At 48.9% G+C, this 23972-nt stretch overlaps 1 protein-coding gene across 1 annotated transcript; it reads right to left on the bottom strand.

The window, feature by feature from the left end:
- Positions 1 to 119: 119 nt before the first annotated feature.
- Positions 120 to 20928, bottom strand: PSMB7 (proteasome 20S subunit beta 7). Its single transcript, XM_071574416.1, has 8 exons — positions 20819 to 20928; positions 20387 to 20480; positions 20140 to 20237; positions 19671 to 19811; positions 19019 to 19134; positions 12555 to 12613; positions 938 to 1089; positions 120 to 293 (listed from the first exon to the last, which is right to left on the bottom strand). The coding sequence occupies exons 1-8, from the start codon at positions 20878 to 20880 to the stop codon at positions 182 to 184; spliced, it is 834 nt and encodes a 277-aa protein (XP_071430517.1). The 5' UTR covers positions 20881 to 20928; the 3' UTR covers positions 120 to 181.
- Positions 20929 to 23972: the final 3044 nt, after the last annotated feature.

Genomic DNA, 23972 nt, shown 5'->3' on the forward strand with positions numbered 1-23972 from the left:
TTCTGCTCCTGCAGTGAGGTAACCAAGCAGCAGGTTTGTGACCCCAGTGCAGGGGCAGCCCTGCCCTCTGCTGCCCCAGCCTCAGCCCCCGGGCAGGAATGAGCACCAGGACACAGCGGGAGGGTGGGCAGAGCCCTCTTTATTCTGCACCAGCTGCAGGACAGACCGTGCTGGGCAGGGCTCAGGACGTGTCCATGGTCTGCACCGTCTCGTCCAACACCTCCAGCTCCAGGAGTGCCACATTCTCTGTGAGAACAGCAGTTGTTCCCTTCTCACACTTGTACCTGCCAAACCTGGGAAGGAAAGAAAGGGGGGAAAATTAGTCTGGAAGATGGTAAAGGGGAAAACTTTTATTTAAATTTTACAGGATCACAGAGAATATGCTGAGCTGGAAGGAACCCACAAGGATCATTGATCACACAACCCTCAGCCCTGCCCAGACCATCCCCAAGAGTCACACCATGTGCCTTGAGAGTTTGAGAACTGAGCAGCTTCAGAAGTTTCCTATAAAAGTCCAAAATAAGCACAGGAATTGTGCTTACTGCAAAATCTAAGCTAACTGCACTGACTGACAAAGTTTCAGATAAACCAGCAATTTAAAAAAAAACAAAATTACAAAAAGAAAAAAAACTTCTACATATTTGGAAAGGTATTTACAGACAGCAGTGGTCTGTCAGGGTGGCATGGGCAGCAAAACTCTGTTATTTTCTCAAACTGCCCAAAACTGGTAAAATTGTGGCAGAGAAGAACTCGCCTTGTTCCCTCCACACACCTGAACCTGCCACTACCAGTCCCTGTTCAGCTGCAGGTACAGCCACTCCTCTCTTCTGGTCAGCTGAAATTCACACACAGACCAGAGATCACTGACAGAATTCAGCGTTATGGAAAACAGGCCTTGCTGGGCAGAGCAGGAATGACACAACCTCAGCTCACTGACCTGTCCCCCTTCTTGTTGGCCACATCGTAGGGCCGCAGGAAGTCCAGCTTGTTCTTGCTGATGACGCAGATGTCGATGTTGCTGCCGGAGCCCAGGTCGTTGTAGATCCCGGCGGCGATGGCGTCTCGCACCAGCTGCTTGGCTTCCTCCTCCTGCAAGAGCCACCACTGTCACTGCCCCAGGGCTGGCACTGCCCAGGGCCCTGTCCCTGGGCCCTGTCCCTGGGCCCTGTCCCTGGGCCGGCACAGGCTGAGCCCAGAACAGTCAAGGCTGCACCAAAACCTTTGCCATCACCAAAGCACTGCAGGGTGTGAACAAGGGGAGTGTCCAGGGACAATCCTCTACCCTGCCTGGGATCCACCACCCCTGGGTGATCAGACTTGGTAGAGACAGTCCAGGAAGCAAAACCCAGATTCCTTTTTTTTTTTGGCATTAGAATGGAGAACACAATTTGTACCATGTTTAACTGCCAGGCTTTTGTGCACGTGTTTGTCCCAGCAGCCTGTCCTGCCCCTGTGTGGCAGCTGCACACACATCAGTCACCTGAGTTCAGGTACAAGCTGCCCCAGGGCAGGGCTGTTTAACCAGCCTTTCTAGTACCACAGTTATTCCTATGATTCTGTAGCATGGCTTGGTTTGCAAAATTCATCTGCTCATCCTACAGGAGCTGTGGGACAAAGCTGAGCTGAACTGGAGAACAGCTGTGACTCCAGTCCTGAGCACAAATGCAGAGAATTGAAAGAAACCCTTGAAAACACTGGTCAAAGAAGGTACTATAGAAGTCAAAAAAGGAAACTTTGCTACAGGAATGGATGTAACCGAGACAGAGTTTGTGAAACAGCCTGAACTGGAGTGCAACAGTGCCCGTGTTACACAAACAACATTCACATGAGTGCCCTTTGCATGGAAACATTCCAAATTCATCAAATACCCATTAGAATGTTATACCAGATCTCAAATCATCACATTCTCACCACCACCAATAAAACACAACTGGTATTGCTGTGAAGGCATCAGGAGCTGGGTGTTGATGGGACTGAGAGCCTTCCCAGGCCATTCCAGCAGCACTGGCTCCCTCTGCAGCTCCCAGCAAGGGCATGTCCACACCCTCAGCTCCCCTGAGCTGTCCCTGTGCCCCACTCACCTGGCAAAGCCTCAGAATGCAGGGAAAGAGGTTGTGTCCACAGAGATATGGACAGGTGTACACACACACACACACACACAGACACACAGACACACACACACACAGACACACAGACACACACACACACAGAGACACACACACACACACACAGTCACACACACAGAGACACACACACACAGACACACACACAGACACACACACAGAGACACACACACACACACACAGACACACACACACACACACACAGTCACACACACAGAAACACACACAGACACACACACAGACACACACACACACAGACACACACACACACAGACACACACAGACACACACACACACACACACACACAGAGTCACACACACACACATACACACAGACACACACACACACACACACACACACAGACACACACACAGACACACACACACACAGACACACACACACACACAGACACACACACACAGACACACACAGACACACACACACAGACACACACAGAGTCACACACACACACATACACACAGACACACACACACACACACACACACAGAGTCACACACACACACATACACACAGACACACACACACACACACACACACACAGACACACACACAGACACAGACACACACACACACACAGACACACACACACACACACACAGTCACACACACACACAGTCACACACACACACAGTCACACACACACACAGTCACACACACACACACAGAGTCACACACACAGAGTCACACACACACAGTCACACACACACAGACACAGACACACAGACACACACACAGACACACACACACAGACACACACACAGTCACACACACACACAGACACACACACACACGGACACACACACACACAGTCACACACACACACAGTCACACACACACACAGACACACAGACACACACACACACAGTCACACACACACAGTCACACACACACACGGACACACAGACACAGACACACACACACACACACACACAGACACACACACACAGACACACAGACACACACACACACAGAGACACACACACACACACACACACACAGACACACACAGACACACACAGACACACACAGACACACACACAGACACACACACAGACACACACACAGACACACACACAGACACACACACAGACACACAGAGACAAATCTTTTCAGTAGCCTCTAAAGTCCAAACCAGCACACACACCCCTCACTTTCTCTCAAAGGTGTGTAAGGACCTGACTGGAAACACTGACTAGAGCTGCCTGTTCCAGTAGAGAAATAGCAAGCCTGAAACACATCCCTGGACACAGAGGCTGGGGCTTGTTTTGTGCCCAGGTTGTGGGGAGCAGTTGCAGGGCCTGAAGCAGGTTCAGTGAAGAACAGAAATAGCTCCAATTCCTATTTCATTTCCAGTTTTACCACTTTACTCTGATTTAAAAAAAAGCTTCCTACCAAGCTGACTAGAACAATACAGCCCTGCTGTAAACATAATTCCTGTACCTTTTCTTCAGTGCTTTTGGCAATAAAAGCTTGATAAGCAAGTAATTCCTCACTCAACTGGTAGAAGACTGTCACTGATTTGTTGCAGACTAAGGGTATTTCAGTTCTGTAGTGCAAGTAAATACAATAAACCAAAGAAGTATGTGTAGATTTGTTTTAAAAATTAAGTGAAAGCAAAACCAGAATAATTTTAAGCTACATGAGTGTTAGTGTAAGAAAAGCAGCTTAGGAACACTAACTCAGGCACACAGACTGGTGGGGTCTGTTCCATTCTCCCTTTTAGCTTCATCTTTTTAAGACAACACTGTAAATCTCACAGACTCCTCTAATTTAAATTTCACTTGCTTTTAAAAGTGTACTCTATCAACACACTGTTATCAATGCACTTCTAAAGATGCCCCTCAGAGTACAGTGAGCAGAGCTGAGCTGTGGGTGCAGCCACTGAGCAGTGTCCAGGCTGTAATCTCAGCCCAGCCTGAGAACCTGCAGTGACTGTCCTTTAGAAGGCCCTGCCTCGGGGCTGCCTCCTGCTCCTCTTTTTACAATTTCGAAAGCTGGCCAGGACAGCCCCAAGAGAAACCCCCCAGCATTCCTTACAGAGACCCTGCACAGAGCTCAGCGAGGACTGCTGTTTACAGTCACAGAACTGGGGCTTGGCAGCAAAGTGCTGACACAGTCTGAAGTGCAGGGGCCTCAACGAGCTACTGTAATAATTAATCTTAAAAAACTCTAAAAGTTCAGAGTATATAAAAGGAGCACTTCCTGCTTTATGGCTGCAAAGACCAAGCTAACTGGGAATATCCCCCTTGGGGCCCAGAGTGCCCCTTAAATGAGATTGCAGCGGTGATGAAGCGCAGGGCCGGCCCCGGGGCCCAGCAGCGCGTTATGGAGCGATCTGTCTGTCCCCATCACCCCCAATGTGTCCCTGGACTCCAATGTGCAGCCCCATTTACCTCGGCATGACAAACGGCAGCGCTTGGCAGCGGCGCCGCGGGGTCCAGCTCGCCGGGTAACGGTCAGCGCGGCCGGGCTGGGGCCACAGAGCCCAGTTCATTACAGGGACCAGCAGCGGAGCTGCCAAAGGGTGTCTGAGGAACAGGGCAGTAAAGGCTACAATAAATAACTCAGCCTGGAAGGCTAATCTGAAACGGTGTTTGATAAATTATTTATAACACAGACAATTGTCTGCATTTAATATTGGTGCTACTGGTGGCGTCTTTAAAAGATGATTTATGTGTTGTAGTGCCATTAAGCTTTATATGGGCCCACTGCTGGCTATAAAGTCTGCTGAGATTTAGAGAATGAGTTTTAAACTGTCACTGCAACATCACAGTAGATAGAGCCTGTATTAAATCTTTACTTTAAACCTGTTATCTGGAGAGCTGCCGTTTGCAGACACTCAGAGCTGATGGATTACCCCTCACAGCTGCTCCTCAGCCAGCCCCAAACTGCACCGAGGAGCAACTTTTACACATTATTCCTGGATATGACCTGAACCAAGTTCCTCTTCTCACTTAAGCAATTTCCAGACTTCAAGTGCTACTGGAGGAACAAAGAGACTTTCCTGCAGGAGATGAGGGTATTTCTACATTCCTGTCTTTACTAATAGCCTGTAAACAAGTCCATCATTATTCTCCAGCAGCAAAGGGAGCAGCTGAAATGCCTTTGTGAACGTTATTTCCTCAATATTTTGCAACTTCACAAGCAAGTTAAACAGGAGGTGCCTTTTCCAGATTTAAAAACTCCAGCCATTAGTGGTTTTTTCCACTTCTTACCCAAATTAAATCCATCTCTCTGCAGGTCACCAGGGTGCTGTTAGGGATGCAGGACACAGTGCAGTTCTCCAACAGCAATCCTTAGAAGAATTTGAAATGTGCTGCACTATCAATGTTACCATAAAATGAATATAAGCAGGAAACTGTTTTTGTAAAAATAAACAAATGTAAATACTTATCACAACAGTCTTTTACAACAATGAAATTTTCTCAAATTATACAATACAAAAAACTGATCCTTCTTAAAATAAGAATCTGCAAGACTCCCATGGGAAGGGGAGGAAAAAAATCAGAAGGCTCCAGTAGTGAGAATGGATTCTGGAAAGGGGTTGTGTCATAGAGGGTGCATTTCCAGGGCTGCCTCAGAAGCAAGGAATGCCACTCCTTGACTCTTAATTCTTCATTGCTTTTATATTAGACCTGTGGATTTCCTGTCAGTTTCATTGTGCCTGAAGTGTCAGTAAATGTTTGTTTTTCTAACCATTTTCCACTAAGAACTTTGCAAACAAACTGCTCTGTAATCCCTAATTACTATTCTCAGACAACACTTTTTTCCTGTTCCAGGGAAGCTGCCTGTGAGCCCGGGCTCATCCCCACCCCCTCTGATATCACACACCACCAGTATAATAAACCACGTTAATATTTCATACCAGGGTGAAATATGCTGGAGTATCAATGCAACATCTGCTGTCTTTAGGGTACTGGCATCCCGCAGAGACACTTTCAATTTGTAATTGAGTTCTATACTGAATTAATCAGCAGTTTATCTTTTTTAGTAAAATAATGTCTTCCCCACTAACCTGGATTTACATTAACAATTTATGTCAAATTACCTGCCAAGGCAAGAACCTGCTATGACTCGGAACTGTAATTCAATACCATGAGTTGCTGTATGTCAGTCCCTACGTGGGGATTAGCACAATCCATATTTCCAGTGGCACAGAATTAAATTACAAGCTCCTCTCACAACTGCAGCGTTTTGGTTAATATTGTTCCCATATTCTGAGCTAAGAATAAATACAAAACCTCATTTAATCCATCACTTCTTACACATGGGTGAAGTTTGGGTGTTTTCAGGGGACTGACTCTCAATACCAGGACTCAGCAGTACCAGAGCTGTAAATCCTGCCAGGCTGCAAGTTCTCCTCTGACACTGGGAGAGCCTCAATCTTCTGTTCTGCTGTGCAGTAACACCCTGACCCTCACCCACCCTGACAGGCAAACCCTGCAAAAGTCTACAGTTGAAATTACTTTGTGTTACTGCATATAATAAAATCAGTATCAATAACGCGTCTGGTTTCACACAAAGCAAATCTCTGTTCTTAAGATACTGCCTTACCTCTGACAAAAGGATGGAAGGGAGTGAAGGTCAACATCTGACATGGAAAAGAAGCCCTGGGCTTCCTGGTAATTCATCCTCCCTAACACACCAGAACACTCCATGCAGGCCAGGCTGGCTCCCAGCTCTGCCCCCTCCCCGCTCCCTCCCACAGTTGCCCACTCGGGCTCTGTGCCATGGGAAATATTTTCCAGTACATTTTGCCTGTGTTCTGCACTTATGGGAGATACACAAACTGGAACAATTTAAACTGGAACACCTGCTCCTGAGAAATGCATCAAAAATAATTACCTGTCCTCCCCCTACTCTGTGCAGTGAAATGATCTCTTAACACACAGCCCCGCTTCTGGCCAGCTTGGCTACATTATTATGGACAAAGTTTAAGTGTTACTTTCATAAAGGTGAAGAAATTGTTGCTCTTTGTCATGCAGCAAGGCCCAATTTACACCAAGGTAACATTTATTTCCCTCGATACAGTCTGCAAACAGCAAACTGGAAGGCAGCACTCCTGGGCATCACCAGTAACTCAGCCTGGTCCTTGGGCAGCATCCCACCGACCTCTGGGCTTTGATCCACTCAGAAGGGACCCCTCCCACACTCCATCTATAATCCCAGCCACTCCAGAGCACACCTAGCTCAGCCCAAATCAGCCCATAGTTCCTGTTTAACACCAGTTCCACAAAGGAAATCAATCCAGGGCACAGTTCTGTGAAAGAAAATGAAAACAGCACAAACTGTCCAACATGTCAGGCAGGAGCCAGGTTACCACAGGATAATTGTTATCTAACCTAAGAATAAGAAACAGGTATGATAAGCCTTTATTTTCTGGCTGGCTGTGTGCACTAACACCTGATATTTACCCATGAAAATCCACGTCTCCAGCAGACACTAACACAGCTCTGTCAGGAAAGCTGAAAACTGCAGCGCCACGAGCTGAGGATACGCCACTCACAGCCTCAGTTCCTGTCACTGCTAATGAAACACAGAAGGCACAGGAACACAAAGTCCTGATTTTTGCTCACCTAGTCCAATTTCCCCCCCCCCATTTACCTAATCCGTGTTTGACACCAGCAGGGGGTCAGGCACCTCAGGCAGCTCTCCAGCAAACTCCCATGTCTGGCTGGCTCTGCATTGCCTGAGCCCCGGCCCGGCCCGCGGGGTCACCAGGGCGGTGTCACCAGGGCCGTGTCACCAGGGCCGTGTCACCAGGGCGGGGTCAGCTGCGGGACCGGCCGGCGCTCACACCTGAGCCCGAGAGGGGCGCAGCAGGCTCATCTCCATCGCTAATGAACCGGCTCATCTGTGCCTGTCACCGCTCCCAGCCCAGCCACACGGCTGCTCACCAACCACTGCTGGAGATCAGAGAGCCCTGACAGGCTCCAAAAATAGCTCAGGATTACTGTCGGTAGTTAATAAACAAAAATAATGCCACCATATTGAGGGACAGTAGGAAATGTGAGCGCAGGAACATCCAAAAGATCTGTGTGGCAGCTGCTTAAAAATGGAAGACAGTGACATGTTTTCATACTGTTCTGTGCTGTGCCCCATGCATTATTCTGAAATGAGAGGTACACAGTGAAAGCTGCACCCGGGCTCCTGTGCACTGTGGTAGGGAAAGATCCCAGAGCACATGGAGCATCCAGAGCAAAGCGTTCCCTGTGTCTGAGCTGCCTCACTCAGGGATAAGGGGCTATTCAAAAATCCCTTCTCCCAAACCTGCCCACCAAACTGCTCATCAGACTGCCTGCTCCCAGCCCACCTGATCCAACCCAGACAGGTGAGCAGAGGAGGCAGCAGGGAGGGGAGGGCAGGCACCTCCCGGTGGGACAGCGGGCTGCTGTCTGGGGACAGCTGCTGCAGGAGGCAGAGCTGTGCTCCATGTGGAACACAGAGCAGTCCCCTCTGCTTTTCATCTGTTCTTACCCTCCAGGGTATTTTTGTTTTCATTCAGGAACACATGATTTCCTGCCACACTTCAGAAACAGTACAATAAATGACTGTAAATATAATCTCACCTCTTTGTAGTGATCTATCCTAGAAATAATTATTATCTGCCAGACTATCTTCTTTCATTTTTTCCCACCTATTCTGTGCTCCTGAACTCATTACTCCAAGATTTACTTCCTTTTCCTTGCAATAGCTCTGCTTTCTGTGGCTTCTACTGGTTCTCTTCCTTTTGGAGCCTCTTTTTATTAAACCTGGCTTTTTTGATGAAATACAGAAAAGAAATGAAGTTACAAGCAGCCTATTTCTTTGCTTAAACAAGAAGGCTACCACACAGCCCCACTATGGATCAAGTATTTCTTCTACAGACAAAAAGCTTCTACTTTTCAAACACCAGAAATCAAACACCAGAATAAAATACATCCCCTCTCCCCATCTCCTGAGGAATTCAACAACCATAGGATAGATAAACCCAGAATTCCAGCATTTAATTCTGTAGACATTTTTCTCCCAGATCACCAATGTTCCCATATCCAGTATTCCTTTGCTATTGTTTAACACCAGAAGGCACGAATGCATTTGCAAAATGACTGTAAGGTCTAAAAACCATGTGGTGACTCTATTGGAAGAAAAATTGGCTGCAATGAAAGATCTGAGCAGAAAACACTCCATTAGATGTGCTGTTCCTCCACTTATGTTTTTTAAAGCAGGTCTATAGCTGCCCACATGACAGATTGATATTGTTCCCCAGCAGTCAGGTGCTTGGCATTCCATTTCTGAAGCATCCACAGGCCTTGAGGGCTGAGAGTGTTCCCCTGCTCACCATCCATAACGGCTCCCCCAGAGGCGCCGTCGCCTCCCCCAGCGCTGCTCCATCAATCAGGGGCACAAGTGGCACCGGAGGATCCCCGGCCCTCCCGGGGCCGGCGGGGAGGGACCATCCCCGGCACTGCACCGGGGAAGGGACCAGCACAGCTGGCACTGACAAAGCATGTGCTGCTGAAACCTGAAGACACTCCAAGTCTATGGAAAAAAACACATCCTGCTGGTGTTAGCATGCCTCAGGCAGCGGGAGAGGCTTCAGCAACTCAGCTTCAAAAGGCAGAGAGCCAGGGCTCTAGAAACCTGCAAAAATTGGCTAAGCCTGCAGTCTTTTTTTATTTTTTTTTTTTTAGTTGAGCATCTTCAAAGTCTACGATTCTAACTGTAGGGCACAGCAGCTGCCACTGCAGATTTGATCCTCTCAGCTTTTGGCAGCTCTCAACTTGAAATTCTAGCAAAAGAATTTTTCAAGTTGCTATTATTGCCTGTCATGGATTTATAAATATTGTGCACTATCTGCTGTGGCATGGCTCTCCTGGGACACCAGTGCACGCCAAAAGCAGAACAGAATGAAAAACAGTTCCTATGCTTCAAATAAATGCTAATTTTTTTAACTGTGCTCACACGATGCGTTTGGTGATCAGCTTCAATAGTACAGAATATATATCAGAGGCAAAAAAGCTGATTGTCTTTTCCAGTAGTATTCAGCTGCTACTTTCATTAAGCTTGTTTAATTACATTCCAGATGCTAATTTGCAAGTTGATACCAGAGGGTGCAGGACAGTTTGCCTTTGAATCATTTTTCTGTGATGTGATGGTCTTGAAGCACCACTACCCTCCAGTAGCCCTAGCAAGATATTCTGACAATTAGTGCCAAAGAAATGAGCATTGATCTTGACAGAAAAATAATAATTTTCTATCCATTTTATTAATCTCCAGGAATTTTCAGTTTATCTTCATTGCTATTTCATAGTAAGTTTTATGTAAAATAGACATACTGCACTTCAGATTTAATTTGGATTAACTTCAGTAGAAATAATGTTGTTTTTTTTTAAATTTACTGTAAAAAAACCAGATCTGGCTTTAGGTAAATATTATAAGTTGGCAGCCATAACAGAGTATGAGGAGGTGTTTAAAAGTACAGCTGAGCTTTATGACCTGAAACTTTGCTGCTTTGGTCAATACAATTCAGAAACTGTCATCAGAAAACAGATTATCCAGGAAAACCAAAGGAAGGGTTAAAGCACATGCAAGTCTCAAAATCTAAATATCTACTTCAACAAATTGCTAGGCTGCATTTCCACATGCTTGTTATAACAGTGACTATCTGCTGCCACTTATGGTTGTGTGCAAAGACAGTTTAATGAGGATGACCTTTCTAAATAGGAAAATTTGGAGATTTACCAATTTTTGGTGCCTTTTTCGGTTGCTCTCACACAAAAAACTACTTAAAACACAAACTTGAGAAGTAGCTGAGGATCAGATGAACATTTAGTTGCAGAGCAGAGCTCTGACATTTGTGTCTCTGCAGGGGGACTGCTGTGCTGGAGCTGCAGATTGCCGGGACCTGCAGCCCGTTTCAGGAACAGCCCCAGCCAAGTGCACAGTCACAGGAGGCTGGAAAGGAGCCTGTGCCACCCTGCCAGTGGCACGAGGGCAGGCAGAGCCCTCCTCTGCAGAGGGGCTCACAGCCACCTGCTGCAAGGCTCCTGCCCCAGACACCCCGTGCTGTCACCGCACTCCAGCATTGCTGGGGACACTGATAACACACTGAAGGCCACAAGCCCAGAGCCCTCAGACACTGCCCCAAATGCTGTGGCATCAGAGCCCTGGTGTGCTGTGTGTCCACAGCTCTGCACCCCACAGCTGCTGCACAAGCACTGACAGGAGAGGGGCAGGGGCAGCTGGAGAACTGCTGGGCACTCACTCACACTGCAGCAATCAACTCATGGCAAACCTCACAGCAAAGTGGGGGTTTGGGATGTGCTTTGGATGGTACTGGGCACCATCCTTTGTCAGGATGGGAACAGGGTGTAACAGATCAACTTACATTTTATACTTAATTTATTGGCTTTATAGAGAGGAACTGTGTGGACTGATGGGACCATCACCTGAATACACAGTGCACTTGAAGAGCAGGAAAGAACCCACAGCAGCTGCATGACAAAAATGAGGAACATCTGAAGACCTTTGCTGATGTAAATGAACTTTTTCCTTTTCCACATTACTCAGGGATACTGAAGAGCTGCAAGATTTGTTTTATCTGCATTTTAGACTGAAATGATTGTGACTGTTAGTGTTACAAATCATTTTTAATGAGTTCCATTTTCAATTTTCTGTTCAATTCTCATTTTTTCTTTACTGTGGAATTATTAACCATTTGGAATGAGAAGAGGCATTCACAGAAAGTCTGAAGAGATTAATGTGGTTTAAGAGAACTTGACATTACTGAGGCATTTTATAAAATGCAGTTACAGAAAGCCCTGTAATTGTTCTGGGGTTATTTTTATCAATAGTGGGTCTGCAGACAACTGGATTTTCAGGGTTTAGTTTAACAGCACTGAACATGGTGTAACCAAGTGTAAGGAAATACTACAGAAACTCCAGAAATAAAGCACTGCATCCATTTGTGGCTGAACAGCTTGCTCTGATCTTAACATGACACTCAGCTTTTTGCTCTCCTGAATGATTCTCTCTAACAACCAACCACACATTTTTCCATTTTTACCAGTATCAGCAGCAAAACACAAACCCCACAACCTTATGAGTCCTCTGGTAATCAGCTTTAAAGTAGGTATTAAACTGCAGACACAAGTTCTGAACTTACCCAGTCAATGAGAATTGTTTCACATACTCCTTGAACACTTTTTGTAGCATTCTCTTTTCAAGACTGAGAGAAGGACTGACTGAATGAGTGACAGAAAACCAGCAGTACTGGCTGTGCAAGGGCTGGTAAATTCCTGAAGTCAGCTCTAACTAGTAACCACCAGAACAGATTTAACATTTTTAAAACTTCAAACCTCTTAAATTCTTATGACCATGGGGATGACTGAAGGAAGAAACACAGATTTAAAAACTCAAGACCTTACCTCCATGTCAGTTCTGTATTTGTCCTCAAACACGGCCATGGCTGCCAGTGATCCAGAGCCTGTGGTGACAACATCAGAACACTCCTTTAGCCAGGGGTTGGGTTTGGCATTTATTTTAGAGAAAAACACAATAAATACCAGCAGCACAAACCAGAGTGCAGCCCAGCTAGGCCTGCTGTACACTCTGAAGGGCCTGCACCAAGCCCAGCACCTGGTGAACCCCAGAGGGGCAGTTTGTGTGCACAGACCTGGCCTGGGAGCCCTTTGCTTTGGATCAGTTTGAACATGGGTATGAAATGAGGTCAGAGCAGAGAGTTGTGGAGTCCCCTCTCCTGCCCCACAGGGATGGCCCTGCCAGGCTGCCCTGGGGAGGGTACCCAGCCATGGCACAGGGCAGGGGGGCTGCCACCAGCTCATCTCCCCCCTACCAACAGCCTGTTGGGCATCTCCTTCGTGCCATTATTCTCACAGTGAACAATAATGGCTGAGCAAAGTGAAGGAGATGAACCCACGAGTTTAATGTTCCTCCTCCAAAGGGATGAGGTGCAGGCACAGGGATGGACCAGCAGCCACCTCTGCCCAAAGCACTGTGGCTGCAGGTTAGAAAGGTGCTTGCCATGAATTAACACAGAGAGCAGGATGGTACCACTTGGAACTGTAACCCTGCTTTGTTCAGAAGGACTGAGCCTTCAGGAAGATTATCTTGTCTGTCTCTGGCCCTACCCATATTTCTGAGAGCACTACTTTTGGGGAGTGAATAAAGTTACCTGCAATTTTTTACTCCAATTAGAAGATTTTTTGGCATTTATTACTTTTTAACTTGTTTTGCATAGTGCTATCTGTTTAGCTGGGTCACAGAGAAAACCATATTTCCCATTTAAAGTGATTTGTGGCTATCGCTTGACCACCTCAATGGTTTAGTGAAAGCAAAAGGCAGCGATTAAACAGTTTCAAATGAGGAGTCCTGCTGATTTCATCAAGTCTGCTGAATGTATAATGAAAAAGGAGAAGCTGACAGTGACACTGGTGAGAAAATACAGACTACCTTAGCTGAACCATTTAAGGAGGTCCAATTATAGATCAAATTTAAAGGGCTGGAACAGCAGATTTACAGACACAAATCAATGAACATGGTAATCCCAATGAAGATGACAGATATTCCTGTTACAGAATATTGCTGTGGTTGAGCATCATTACCTTTACAGTGCCAAATACATCACATCTAAAAGCAGTAGGACACTCCAAGTGTGCACTTGTATTACAGGCAATGACTATTCATTTACACCTTCAAGCAATACACAGCTCCATTTTTTAAATGCTGAAACTGGGAATAAAGCAGATTTTTAAGCAGAAATGAACTGCTGATACAACAGCTGATTTCACAGAGCAAACCACAAATGAAAGGAATTTCACTGATCCTTCAAACAAGGTCAAAATAAGGTGTGTGCCAAAACAAATACAGGACCTGAACCATAAAACAGTAATTCTTCTGGAATGACACAGGAACATTTCTAATGAGGGGGAAAATAAACCTGAGCTATGGGCTCAAACTAAGCCCACGTTCTTCCCACACCCAAATAAAGGCCAACCATGAACAGAACAGGAACCCTCAAAGCTGGAAAACAATCCTACCCTTGGAGAAGAGTTATTTGACAAAATTAGAGTGCAAAGACTACAAAGTATGCAAGAGTGAAAGTACAAAAGGTGTAAGTGCACAATTTGAGTGAAATGAATACACATCAGCTACTGAGCTGAGAGAAACTGGTCTGAATTTCTTAAAGCTTCTACTGGCAAATAAAAATTATTGATGACACATTTTCATACATGGCTCAGCCTGGATTAATTCCTCCACCTCCTTCTTAACAGAAGTTCCCAAAAGAACCAATGGGGAGGAACTCAGCAGACTCAAAGAAGGAAAGAGGAAGAAGGCAGAGGGAACCTTATGTTACAGTACATGAAATCCTTTATACATAAAGAATTACACTTAATTATTTATCTCACTATGTTACCAAGACACAAATAAATGCCAAATCCAGGATCCACTTTAAATAACTAAATACAGACAGTCCTACAATGTAAATTTTCAAAGAGCTGTTGAAAGCCTTAACTTAATAAAACCTACATGTAGACATTCACATCTGAAAACCAAGATCCTAAAGAGGTTCTAACAGAACAGGAAGTAAAGCTGGAAAAGCTGAATAGACTCGTGTGCTTTTTTCTCTAGTGCTTATAAATCCTAAACATAAGCCTTACAAGCTTGCATTTAAAAACTGCCTGAGCAAAAGGCCCCCAGCACAGCTGAGCACTGTCTGAAAGAACAGATCTTTGTCATCTCAAATAACACAATGCACACTCTTCACTCTTCCCAGCACAGATGTGAGCCTGGTGTTCTCAGGACAGCAATGGATGAACTTCTGAGCATCTCCATCCAAACAAACCTGTGCTGTCTGACAGCAGCAACGGGAACTGGGGTGGGAAATCCTCCTGCCCCACAGACACCTCCCTGTAACCAGGGACAGCCCCCCTGCCCCACAGTCACCTCCCTGTAACCAGGGACAGCCCCCCTGCCCCACAGTCACCTCCCTGTAACCAGGGACCAGGGACAGCCCCCCTGCCCTGCAGTCACCTCCCTGTAACCAGGGACCAGGGACAGCCCCCCTACCCCACAGTCACCTCCCTGTAACCAGGGACAGCCCCCCTGCCCCACAGACACCTCCCTGTAACCAGGGACCAGGGACAGCCCCCCTGCCCCACAGACACCTCCCTGTAACCAGGGACAGCCCCCCTGCCCCACAGTCACCTCCCTGTAACCAGGGACCAGGGACAGCCCCCCTGCCCCACAGTCACCTCCCTGTAACCAGGGACCAGGGACAGCCCCCCTGCCCCACAGACACCTCCCTGTAACCAGGGACAGCCCCCCCCTGCCCCGCAGTCACCTCCCTGTAACCAGGGACAGCCCCCCTGCCCCACAGACACCTCCCTGTAACCAGGGACAGCCCCCCTGGGATGGCACAGCAGAGAACTCCACCATCCATCCCATCACACCCCCTTCCATCTCCTTGTCAAATTCCACACCCAGTCCCAACAACCCCACAATGTTCCAGCCACTTCAGCTGCTTTGTGAAAGCTGCATTGTAACAGGAGAGCAGGCAGTAAAATCTGGGAACTTAAGTAAACACTGCAATAAGGTTTTCTTATTGCAGTTCCTATAAAAACACAGAAAACTTGGATATGAAGGGTCTGTGGAGAACCTGTTTGTATGTGTGGGAACAGCTGCTCTCTTGCCTGTGCTCTCACACAATAATTCATTTTTAACAAGCATGCTTTGCCTTTAGGTAGAAACAATCCTCACAACTCCCAAACACAATGTCTGAAGAAAGATGAAATCCAAACATGGCAAAACACCACCCATTAATTAGGGATGGATTTCCCACTCATACACACAATAACTGATTTAAGTCACTATCAGATCCAGCCCTCCTAAGGTGCAGGTCAGCCTTGGATCTATCACAACCTCCAGGTATTTAATGTATCATTAAATGGTGTCTCTACCTGAGCTCAGACTCAGAGTGACCCCAAACCAGGTGTTTATCTTGGTAAGACTTCAAAATAAGGTTAACACACAGCTGATGCAGAAAAAGGAAATTTCCTTTGTTGGATTTTTATTTACATATTTAAAGTTTCTCTCTCTCCTGTGCACGAGCAATGAGAATTAAACCAAAGGATAACTGACAAAGTTAACATTTATTTCTATTATCTAACATTCAAGGAAAAACCCTTTCAGCTGGATCTTTAAACCCACTAACTGGTAGGAAGGGTTATATTTAACATCCTTGGAAACACAACCATCAAGAAAAAAACACCATCTCAATTACAGAGAACTTTTCTGGCATACATTTTCAGTAAGCTACACTTTGGAAACAAATATTCAGGAAGCATTAATCTAGTATCTAAATATATAAAAACTCTGACTGCCAGGCAAATTCCAAAGAGCTGCAGAAGCTGAGAGGTAAAGCTCTGCTCTGAGGCAAGTGCTTTTCAGTCTGACTACTGGCATGAACCAGATAAATTATGAAATTGTAAGATTTTTTTTTTAAGTAACATTGGTTATTTCCTGAATTTTCACAACAAAGTTATTAAATTTCCTGGATAAATTTACTTTAAAAATACCATCTGGTCTTCACTTGAGCAGATGTACAACTTCAGTATTGACTTGAAGTGAAAAACAATCATTGATACACAGCAAAAAAAATCCAGCAGACAGTAATTTTCACAGTGTTTTGTAACTGCAGAGATGAAACTCAGAGGAACTGGATGTTTTTAGCAGAACCCTCACTGAAGGTAAGTTCTCACTGCTGAGCCCATTTCCTCACCCAGGACCTGTTTGCTGCCGCCCCTGCCCCGCTGCAGGATGAGCAAGAGCCCCGAGAGCAGCGCTGGGCACCTCCTAATCCATCACTGCCAGGGCTCCCTGACAGGGCACTTACTCACAGCACTCACTGGCAGTCGATGTGCAGGTACAACCCCCTGCTCTGGGCAGCCCCAGGGCCCGGGATGCTTTCCCAGCCCCTCCTGGCTGGGGCTGCTCCCAGCCCTGGCAGTGCTGGCTCTGCAGGACGGCCCTGCCAGGGCACGGAGAGCTGATTGATGAACATGAAGCTCCGCTGGCACCGGGGGAGCAGCTCCAGCCACCAGAGACTCCCCAACACCCCGCCTGCTTCCCACAGCTCAGCCACACACTCCAACTGCTTTAATTTGATGCATGCATTTCATTATAAGTCTTGGCCAGAAGCTTTCCTAGACAAGCCAAGCCATCAGACAATCTTGCATCGTTTGCTGAAATCCAATTTTGTCCTTTGTCAGCACAAACAGTTTAATTTGATGTTCTCACTCCTGAGTAAGCACCAACCACCTTTTAAATTTCCCTTGCAAGGCAGGACATCCCTCTGCCCATCCACAGACAGACTCCAGCACACCAAAATAAAATCCAACTTCTCCACGTCCTTTGTATTTAATACTGAATTTCCAGAAGTTAACTGGCCAAAAATACCTACCCTGATTTAAACAAATTGCCTTTAGAACATTTGGGGGAAAGAACAACAAACAACAGATTAGGCTAAACAAGACTGAAATACAATTCCAACTGCTCTCTACAATTTGACTTTTGATAGTTTTTCTGCTGTCTCAATTCCATCTTCCATCTACATGCACAGCCTCCCCTTTCACTAAATCATATCCCAGTCACTGGAGGAAGTGTCAGAGCACCAGGTGTGGAGGGTGAAGGCCCCTGGAGCTGGGAAGGGCTTTGTCTGACAGCCTGGCCTAGAGGAACGGGTAAGTACCAGCCAGACCTGGAACAGCCAACACCAAAACAAAGTTTAAGCTACAAGCAACTTAATGCACTGATGTTCTACTTTCCTACCGTGTCAACTTAGTCTGCTAGAATGTTATTTTGGGCAGGGACAGAGGAGCAGCCAGGATTTTCAGAAATGCCACATTTTAAGGCAGGAATATCACCATGTGCCTAATGGAAACTGCAAGGCTTGATGCAGGAGAACAGGCACAGCAGCTCCCAGCACAGGCCTGTCCACAGCCCAGCACAGCACCGGGACGGGGGCAGCTCCCCAGAAGGGGGGCAGTTCCCCGGGAGCAGGGGCAGTTCTCCAGAAGGGGGGCAGTTCCCCGGGAGCAGGGGCAGTTCTCCAGAAGGGGGGCAGTTCCCCGGGAGCAGGGGCAGTTCCCCGGGAGGGGGCAGTTCCCCGCCCCGTGTCTGCCCCGCCGTGCCCGGGCCGGTGGCGCCACCCAGCGGCCCCGCGCCGCCCCTGCAGCGCTAATTGCGGCGGCTCATCAGCGCTCATCAGCGCTCAGCACCAAGGAGAAACCTTCACCGGCGCCAGGAACAGCCTGTGTAGGTGTTGCATCCACAGGTGCCAACCAGGAGCAGAAAAAATGAATGAAAATCTATAACCGTACATCTTCCTGTCACGGCACCAGCACAGAAGCTGCACCAGGCGTGGGCTGAACCTGATTTACTGATCCCACACACTGCATCTGAGGATCAGCTTTCTGATACATTCATTTGGACTCTCCACTACACTTCCATGGTTCTACCAAAAACAAGTTTCCCTTTAAAATTACCCAAGTCTTCCAAATGAAACACAGGTTCTCCAATGCAATGGATATGAACCAGAAGTCAGCACCTCATGCAAACCACGTTTCTGAGGAACCTTTTGGGAATCCCACAGTTCTTGTGCTTTAGGGTGGGGAACACACACAGCAACACCTGCAATACCAGTTCTTTGGCAGCTGAGATTTAAACAGTATTCCAGCCCATGTTTGTAAAGAAACAGAACATATAAATGCAGGTACAACTTCGGCCCTGAAGTCTGAGGCACACACAGCTCCCAGCACACCCTGGAAGGTAAGGACCCCCCTCCAAGCCCGCTGGGCTGTCTCTCACTCACCCATGGTGACGTAGGGCAGCTTGTCAGTGGAGCCGTGGGGGTGGATGCAGTACAGGTGGGGGCCCGTGATGTCCACCCCGCCCAGCACCAGGGCGGCCCCGATGTAGCCTTGGTACCTGTGGGCAACGTTTGTGTGTGAGTGACACCCCCCTGCAGCTGAGCTCTGTGGGACACAACACAGGCACTGGGGAACTGTGCCACAACCACCCCAGGGCAGCCACTTGGACCAGCTGGCAGCAGGAAACTAAAGAAGTTACCAAAACACAGCTTATTTCAGTGTCCAGCAGACATTCCGAGGCAGTGATTCCATTACAAGTCACACAAAATTCCCAGTTTTACAAGTTTGCACATTACATTGTTACTGGCCCAGCCATCTCACTGAAGGTACCCAATGGTTTTTCATGGGTGAGCTCAGCAGTCTGTTAAGCCAATACCTCTCTAGTTCTGCTGTGTGATCACTGCACAACTATTGCACCCATTCTCTAAACACCACAGACTTGACTTCTCTTCCATCTCAGTGCAAAGGCCCAAGAGGCACAGAGCAATTATGAAGTCTCGTTATGAAGGTTAAGCAGGCTGAGGGAGGTGCTCCTTAAGCACTGTGTGAGGGGTTTAACAGCACTGCCCATAAACAAGAAGCCTGCTCAGTTACCTGAACAGCATCTGCTTCAGCATCCTGTTGGCTGTGACAACCCTTGGAAGTCGCCCCGTGGACAGGGAGTGGAGCTCCAGGTTGGAGGAGATCAGCTGAGTTGTCATCTCAGTGTCTGCAGCTGTTCCAGCACCACAGCAACTGAGAAACAGTGAGCAAGGTGGGGAGGGCAGGGGAGACAACAAGCTCTATGCTTTACCCAACACACAGACATTTTCTTGTTGTAAAATTGAGGAAATTAAGTTCTCATACAATATTTTCAGAGTATGAAACAAGATAGCCTGAGAAAGTGCAAACAGCAAACCACAAATCCCCAAGCCTTGCTAACAAATTACCATTTTCAAGCACACCTTAATAATTGCTTTTAGCAAATGACACAGCTAAAAACCTTAGTGCCATCACCAACACCACTGCACAACAATGTACACAACCACCCACTTATTGCACAACAAACACCCCCAACACTTACTAGATATTGGGGGAAATGAAGTGTATTTTCGAACAGTTCTTGTCAGCCACAACCATCCCCTCGGTTGCTCTCGTGTCTGCTCCGAGGACGATGCCATCCTGCAGGAAGGCACAATTATTTACCCCGCTCTGCAGGGGCCGTTCCCAGGCCGGGGGTGACTCAGCATTGCAAAGCCACCAGAGCCGAGCCTGGCTCAGCAGCGACTCAGCTCGGCCCGGTCCTTGTTCTGGTCCCGGTCCCGGCTCACCTTGAACACGACGCCAGCGATGGTGGTGCCGGTTTTGCGCGGTGCCGGTGCCCGCAGCCCCTTCTGGGCGAGCTCGGCCTCCAACAGCGAGTTCCTGCAACACAGCGGAGTGAGGCGGGCCCGGCCCAGCATTTCCCGGACCACGGCACTGCCCCGGGTCGGGTTGGGTTGAGCGAGGTCAGCGGGGCCGGAGGGCGCGGGGTGAGCGGGGCCGGGCCGGGCCGGGGGGCGCGGGGTGAGCGGGGCCGGGCCGGGCCGAGGGGCGCGGGGTGAGCGGGGCCGGGCCGGGCCGAGGGGCGCGGGGTGAGCGGGGCCGGCCCGGCCCGGCCCCGCTCACCCCGCGCCCCTCGGCCCGGCCCGGCCCCGCTCACCCCGCGCCCCTTGAGTCCCCCGGCCCTGTCCCCTTGTCCCCCGATCCCTCACGGGCCTCACCGCGCGCAGTTGTCGAAGCTGAATCCGCCCGCGGGCGCGCTGAGCACGGACACGGCCGCCATGTTCGGCCGGGAGGGAGGGGCGGTGCGAGCGCTTCCGGGGCAGCGCCGGGGCGCGAAATGGCGGCGGCGACGAGGCCGGGGCCGGGGCAGCCACCAGGGGGCGCTGAGTGCGAGGGGCGGCCGACAGGGGGCGCTGAGTGCGGGGGGCAGAGGAGCGGGGCAGCCGACAGGGGGCGCTGAGTGCGAGGGGCGGCCGACAGGGGGCGCTGAGTGCGGGGGGGCAGAGGAGCAGGGCAGCCGCCAGGGGGCGCTGAGTGCGGGGGGCAGAGGAGCGGGGCAGCCGCCAGGGGGCGCTGAGCATGGTGGGGCAAGGGAATTGTGGAATTGAAGTTTGGAAGAGCCCTCTGGGATCATCAAGGACCACCAAGCACCCATCACTGACCCTCCCAGAGGTGCCCCCGCATCACCTCCCACGGCTGTGCCACCCCTGACCCCTCTGACCCCCCATGGCTGTGCCACCCCTGACCCCCCATGGCCTGTGCCACCCCTGACCCTCCGTGCCCATCCCTGAACCCCATGGTCTGTGCCACCCCTGACCCCTCTGACTCCCCATGGCTGTGCCACCCTAGCCCCTGTGCCACCCCTGACCCCTCTGACCCCCCATGGCTGTGCCGCCCCTGACCCCTCATGGCTGTGCCACTCCTGACCCTCCGTGCCCATCCCTGAACCCCATGGTCTGTGCCACCCCAGCCCCTGTGCCACCCCTGACCCCCCACGGCTGTGCCACCCCTGACCCCTCTGACCCCCCATGGCTGTCCCACCCTCATGGCCTGTGCCACCCCTGACCCCTCTGACCCCCCATGGCTGTGCCACCCCTGACCCCTCATGGCTTGTGCCACCCCTGACCCTCCGTGCCCATCCCTGAAACCCCATGGTCTGTGCCACCCCTGACCCCTCTGACTCCCCATGGCTGTGCCACCCCAGCCCCTGTGCCACCCTGACCCCCCATGGCTGTGCCACCCCAGCCCCTGTGCCACCCCTGACCCCTGTGCCACCCCTGACCTCCCATGGCCTGTGCCACCCCTGACCCCTCTGACCCCTCATGGCCTGTGCCACTCCTGACCCCTGTGCCACCCCTGACCCCCCATGGCCTGTGCCATACCAGCCCCTGTGCCACCCCAGCCCCTGTGCCACCCCTGACCCCTCTGACCCCCCATGGCCCATGCCACCCCTGACCCCTGTGCCACCCCTGACCCCTCTGACCCCCCATGGCCCATGCCACCCCTGACCCCTGTGCCACCCCTGACCCCTCACGGCTGTGCCACCCCAGCCCCTCCGTGCCCACCCCCAGGCACGGCTGCTCCCGTGGCCTCTCCTCTGTTTAGTTGTGCTGCTCTTACGAGTTGTAGGACTTGTTTTGTAAAAGGTTCAAAGAAAACGAAAGGATGGAAAGGACAAAACGTGCAGGAAAATCCCAACTTTTTTTGTTTCCATCTTGCAAGGGGCATGTGAATGTAAATGTGAATGTAAATGTAAATGTAAATGTAAATGTAAATGTAAATGTGAAAGTTGATGTGCTGGTTCTTTAGGGAAAGAAAACACATAAATGCCCATGTTCAAAATTAGGGCAGTCCTGCTGTGTGCCAAGGTCAGTAAAACTAATTTAGTGCTTTCTGGGTGAACTGTACCCGACCACCAGCTCAACTTTTCCTCCCGTCCTGGCCCATCAAAGGAACTCTCTAGTGCATCCACAGAGAACAGCAGTTCAGCCACATCTGACAAAGGGTGTGCTTCAAAGCAAGGCACACAGGTAGTGAGATTTTTCTGAAACCTGCCAGTATCTAATTTGCTTTCCACATGTATAAGTGCCTGAAATTTAAACACCTGTTGATTAAAATAAATTAAATTGTTTTTGTTCCAAACTTTACCTGTTAATTACATGGGGCTCTTTGTCTTATAGAACAACACAAACACATAAGTAGTTCATGGGCTTCTTGCCTAAAGGAAACTTTCTTCAGCAATGTAAGTATTTTACCAAGGAAGTGTCTCCCTCCTCCAGGCAGCTCATCCTTGGAACACGATGGGTGGGAGCTGGGAGGAGCTGCTGTGGTCACTGCAGGAGGAGCGAAGGCTCCCACGCCAGAAGGGACTCGGACCAAACAGTGCCCAGGGAGCAGATGGCCTGAGAGCAGGACTGGGCTCTGTGTGTCCAGCCAAACCTGCAGGTCTGCAGTGTCCCTCCTAATGATGGAAAGTGAGTCTTCTCCACCAGGCTGTACTTCAGGTGCAAGTAAACAAACAAAAATGGTGTGGTGGGCAAAGCTGCTGGGCAATGTCTGCTTTTTCCTCCAACTCTCAAAAGTACTTGCCAATGGGAGAGAACAAAAACAGCCACAGGGAAGAAAACCAAACCTCAGCCTCTTTTTTGATTGTGCCAGTCTTGCAGAAAAAAGCCACCAGACCACAAAAGACCATCTTTGAGATAAACACAGAGAGAACCTGCACTCTGCACTCTGTTCTCCCCTCCTCTCAACCCTTGGGTAACTGAACTCCCATGTTCTGGTACACCAGTAGGGCTGGGAAGCTGAGAGACAGAATATCCTGCTGCCAGATGCTCTTTTTTCATTCTAACACAGTTGTTTTTCTCTTCACTTGATAAAGTTAAAATAAACAGTCTCTGGGGTGACTTACAGGCATCAGAATTGGATTGGCATCCAAACTGTAGAGCAGTTGGTGGTGGGGAGTCTGGGGAAAAGGAAACAGCAGGTTTTAGCTAGAGGGGACAACAGCTTTATTTCCCTCTTGGTCCTTGACAACCAAGCAGATGTCCTACAGTTATTGTTTTACCTTCCAGTAATATAGTGCCTTTCCAGATCCTCCCAGGTACATGGCTGGCTCTTCTGCAGATGTGCAGGTACATCTCTCCCTGGTTCAGAGCCACCTCAGTGCACCACTAGCTCCATCTATTGCTGGTTAGTGGCTGGCTGAGAGTCAGACAAATCCTGGTTTCTCCCTCTCAGCTTCACAGGATACTTATTTCCTGTAGAATCCTTATTTATGTAGAATCAGCTGACGGTCTGAGGATCTTCTCTGATGAGCTGACATGGGCTTTTTCACAGCTGCTGTCTTGTAAACTTTGTTTCTGGGTGATG

The sequence above is a fragment of the Pithys albifrons genome, chromosome 20 (assembly GCF_047495875.1).
Source record: "Pithys albifrons albifrons isolate INPA30051 chromosome 20, PitAlb_v1, whole genome shotgun sequence".
Taxonomy (NCBI): Eukaryota; Metazoa; Chordata; class Aves; order Passeriformes; family Thamnophilidae; genus Pithys; species Pithys albifrons.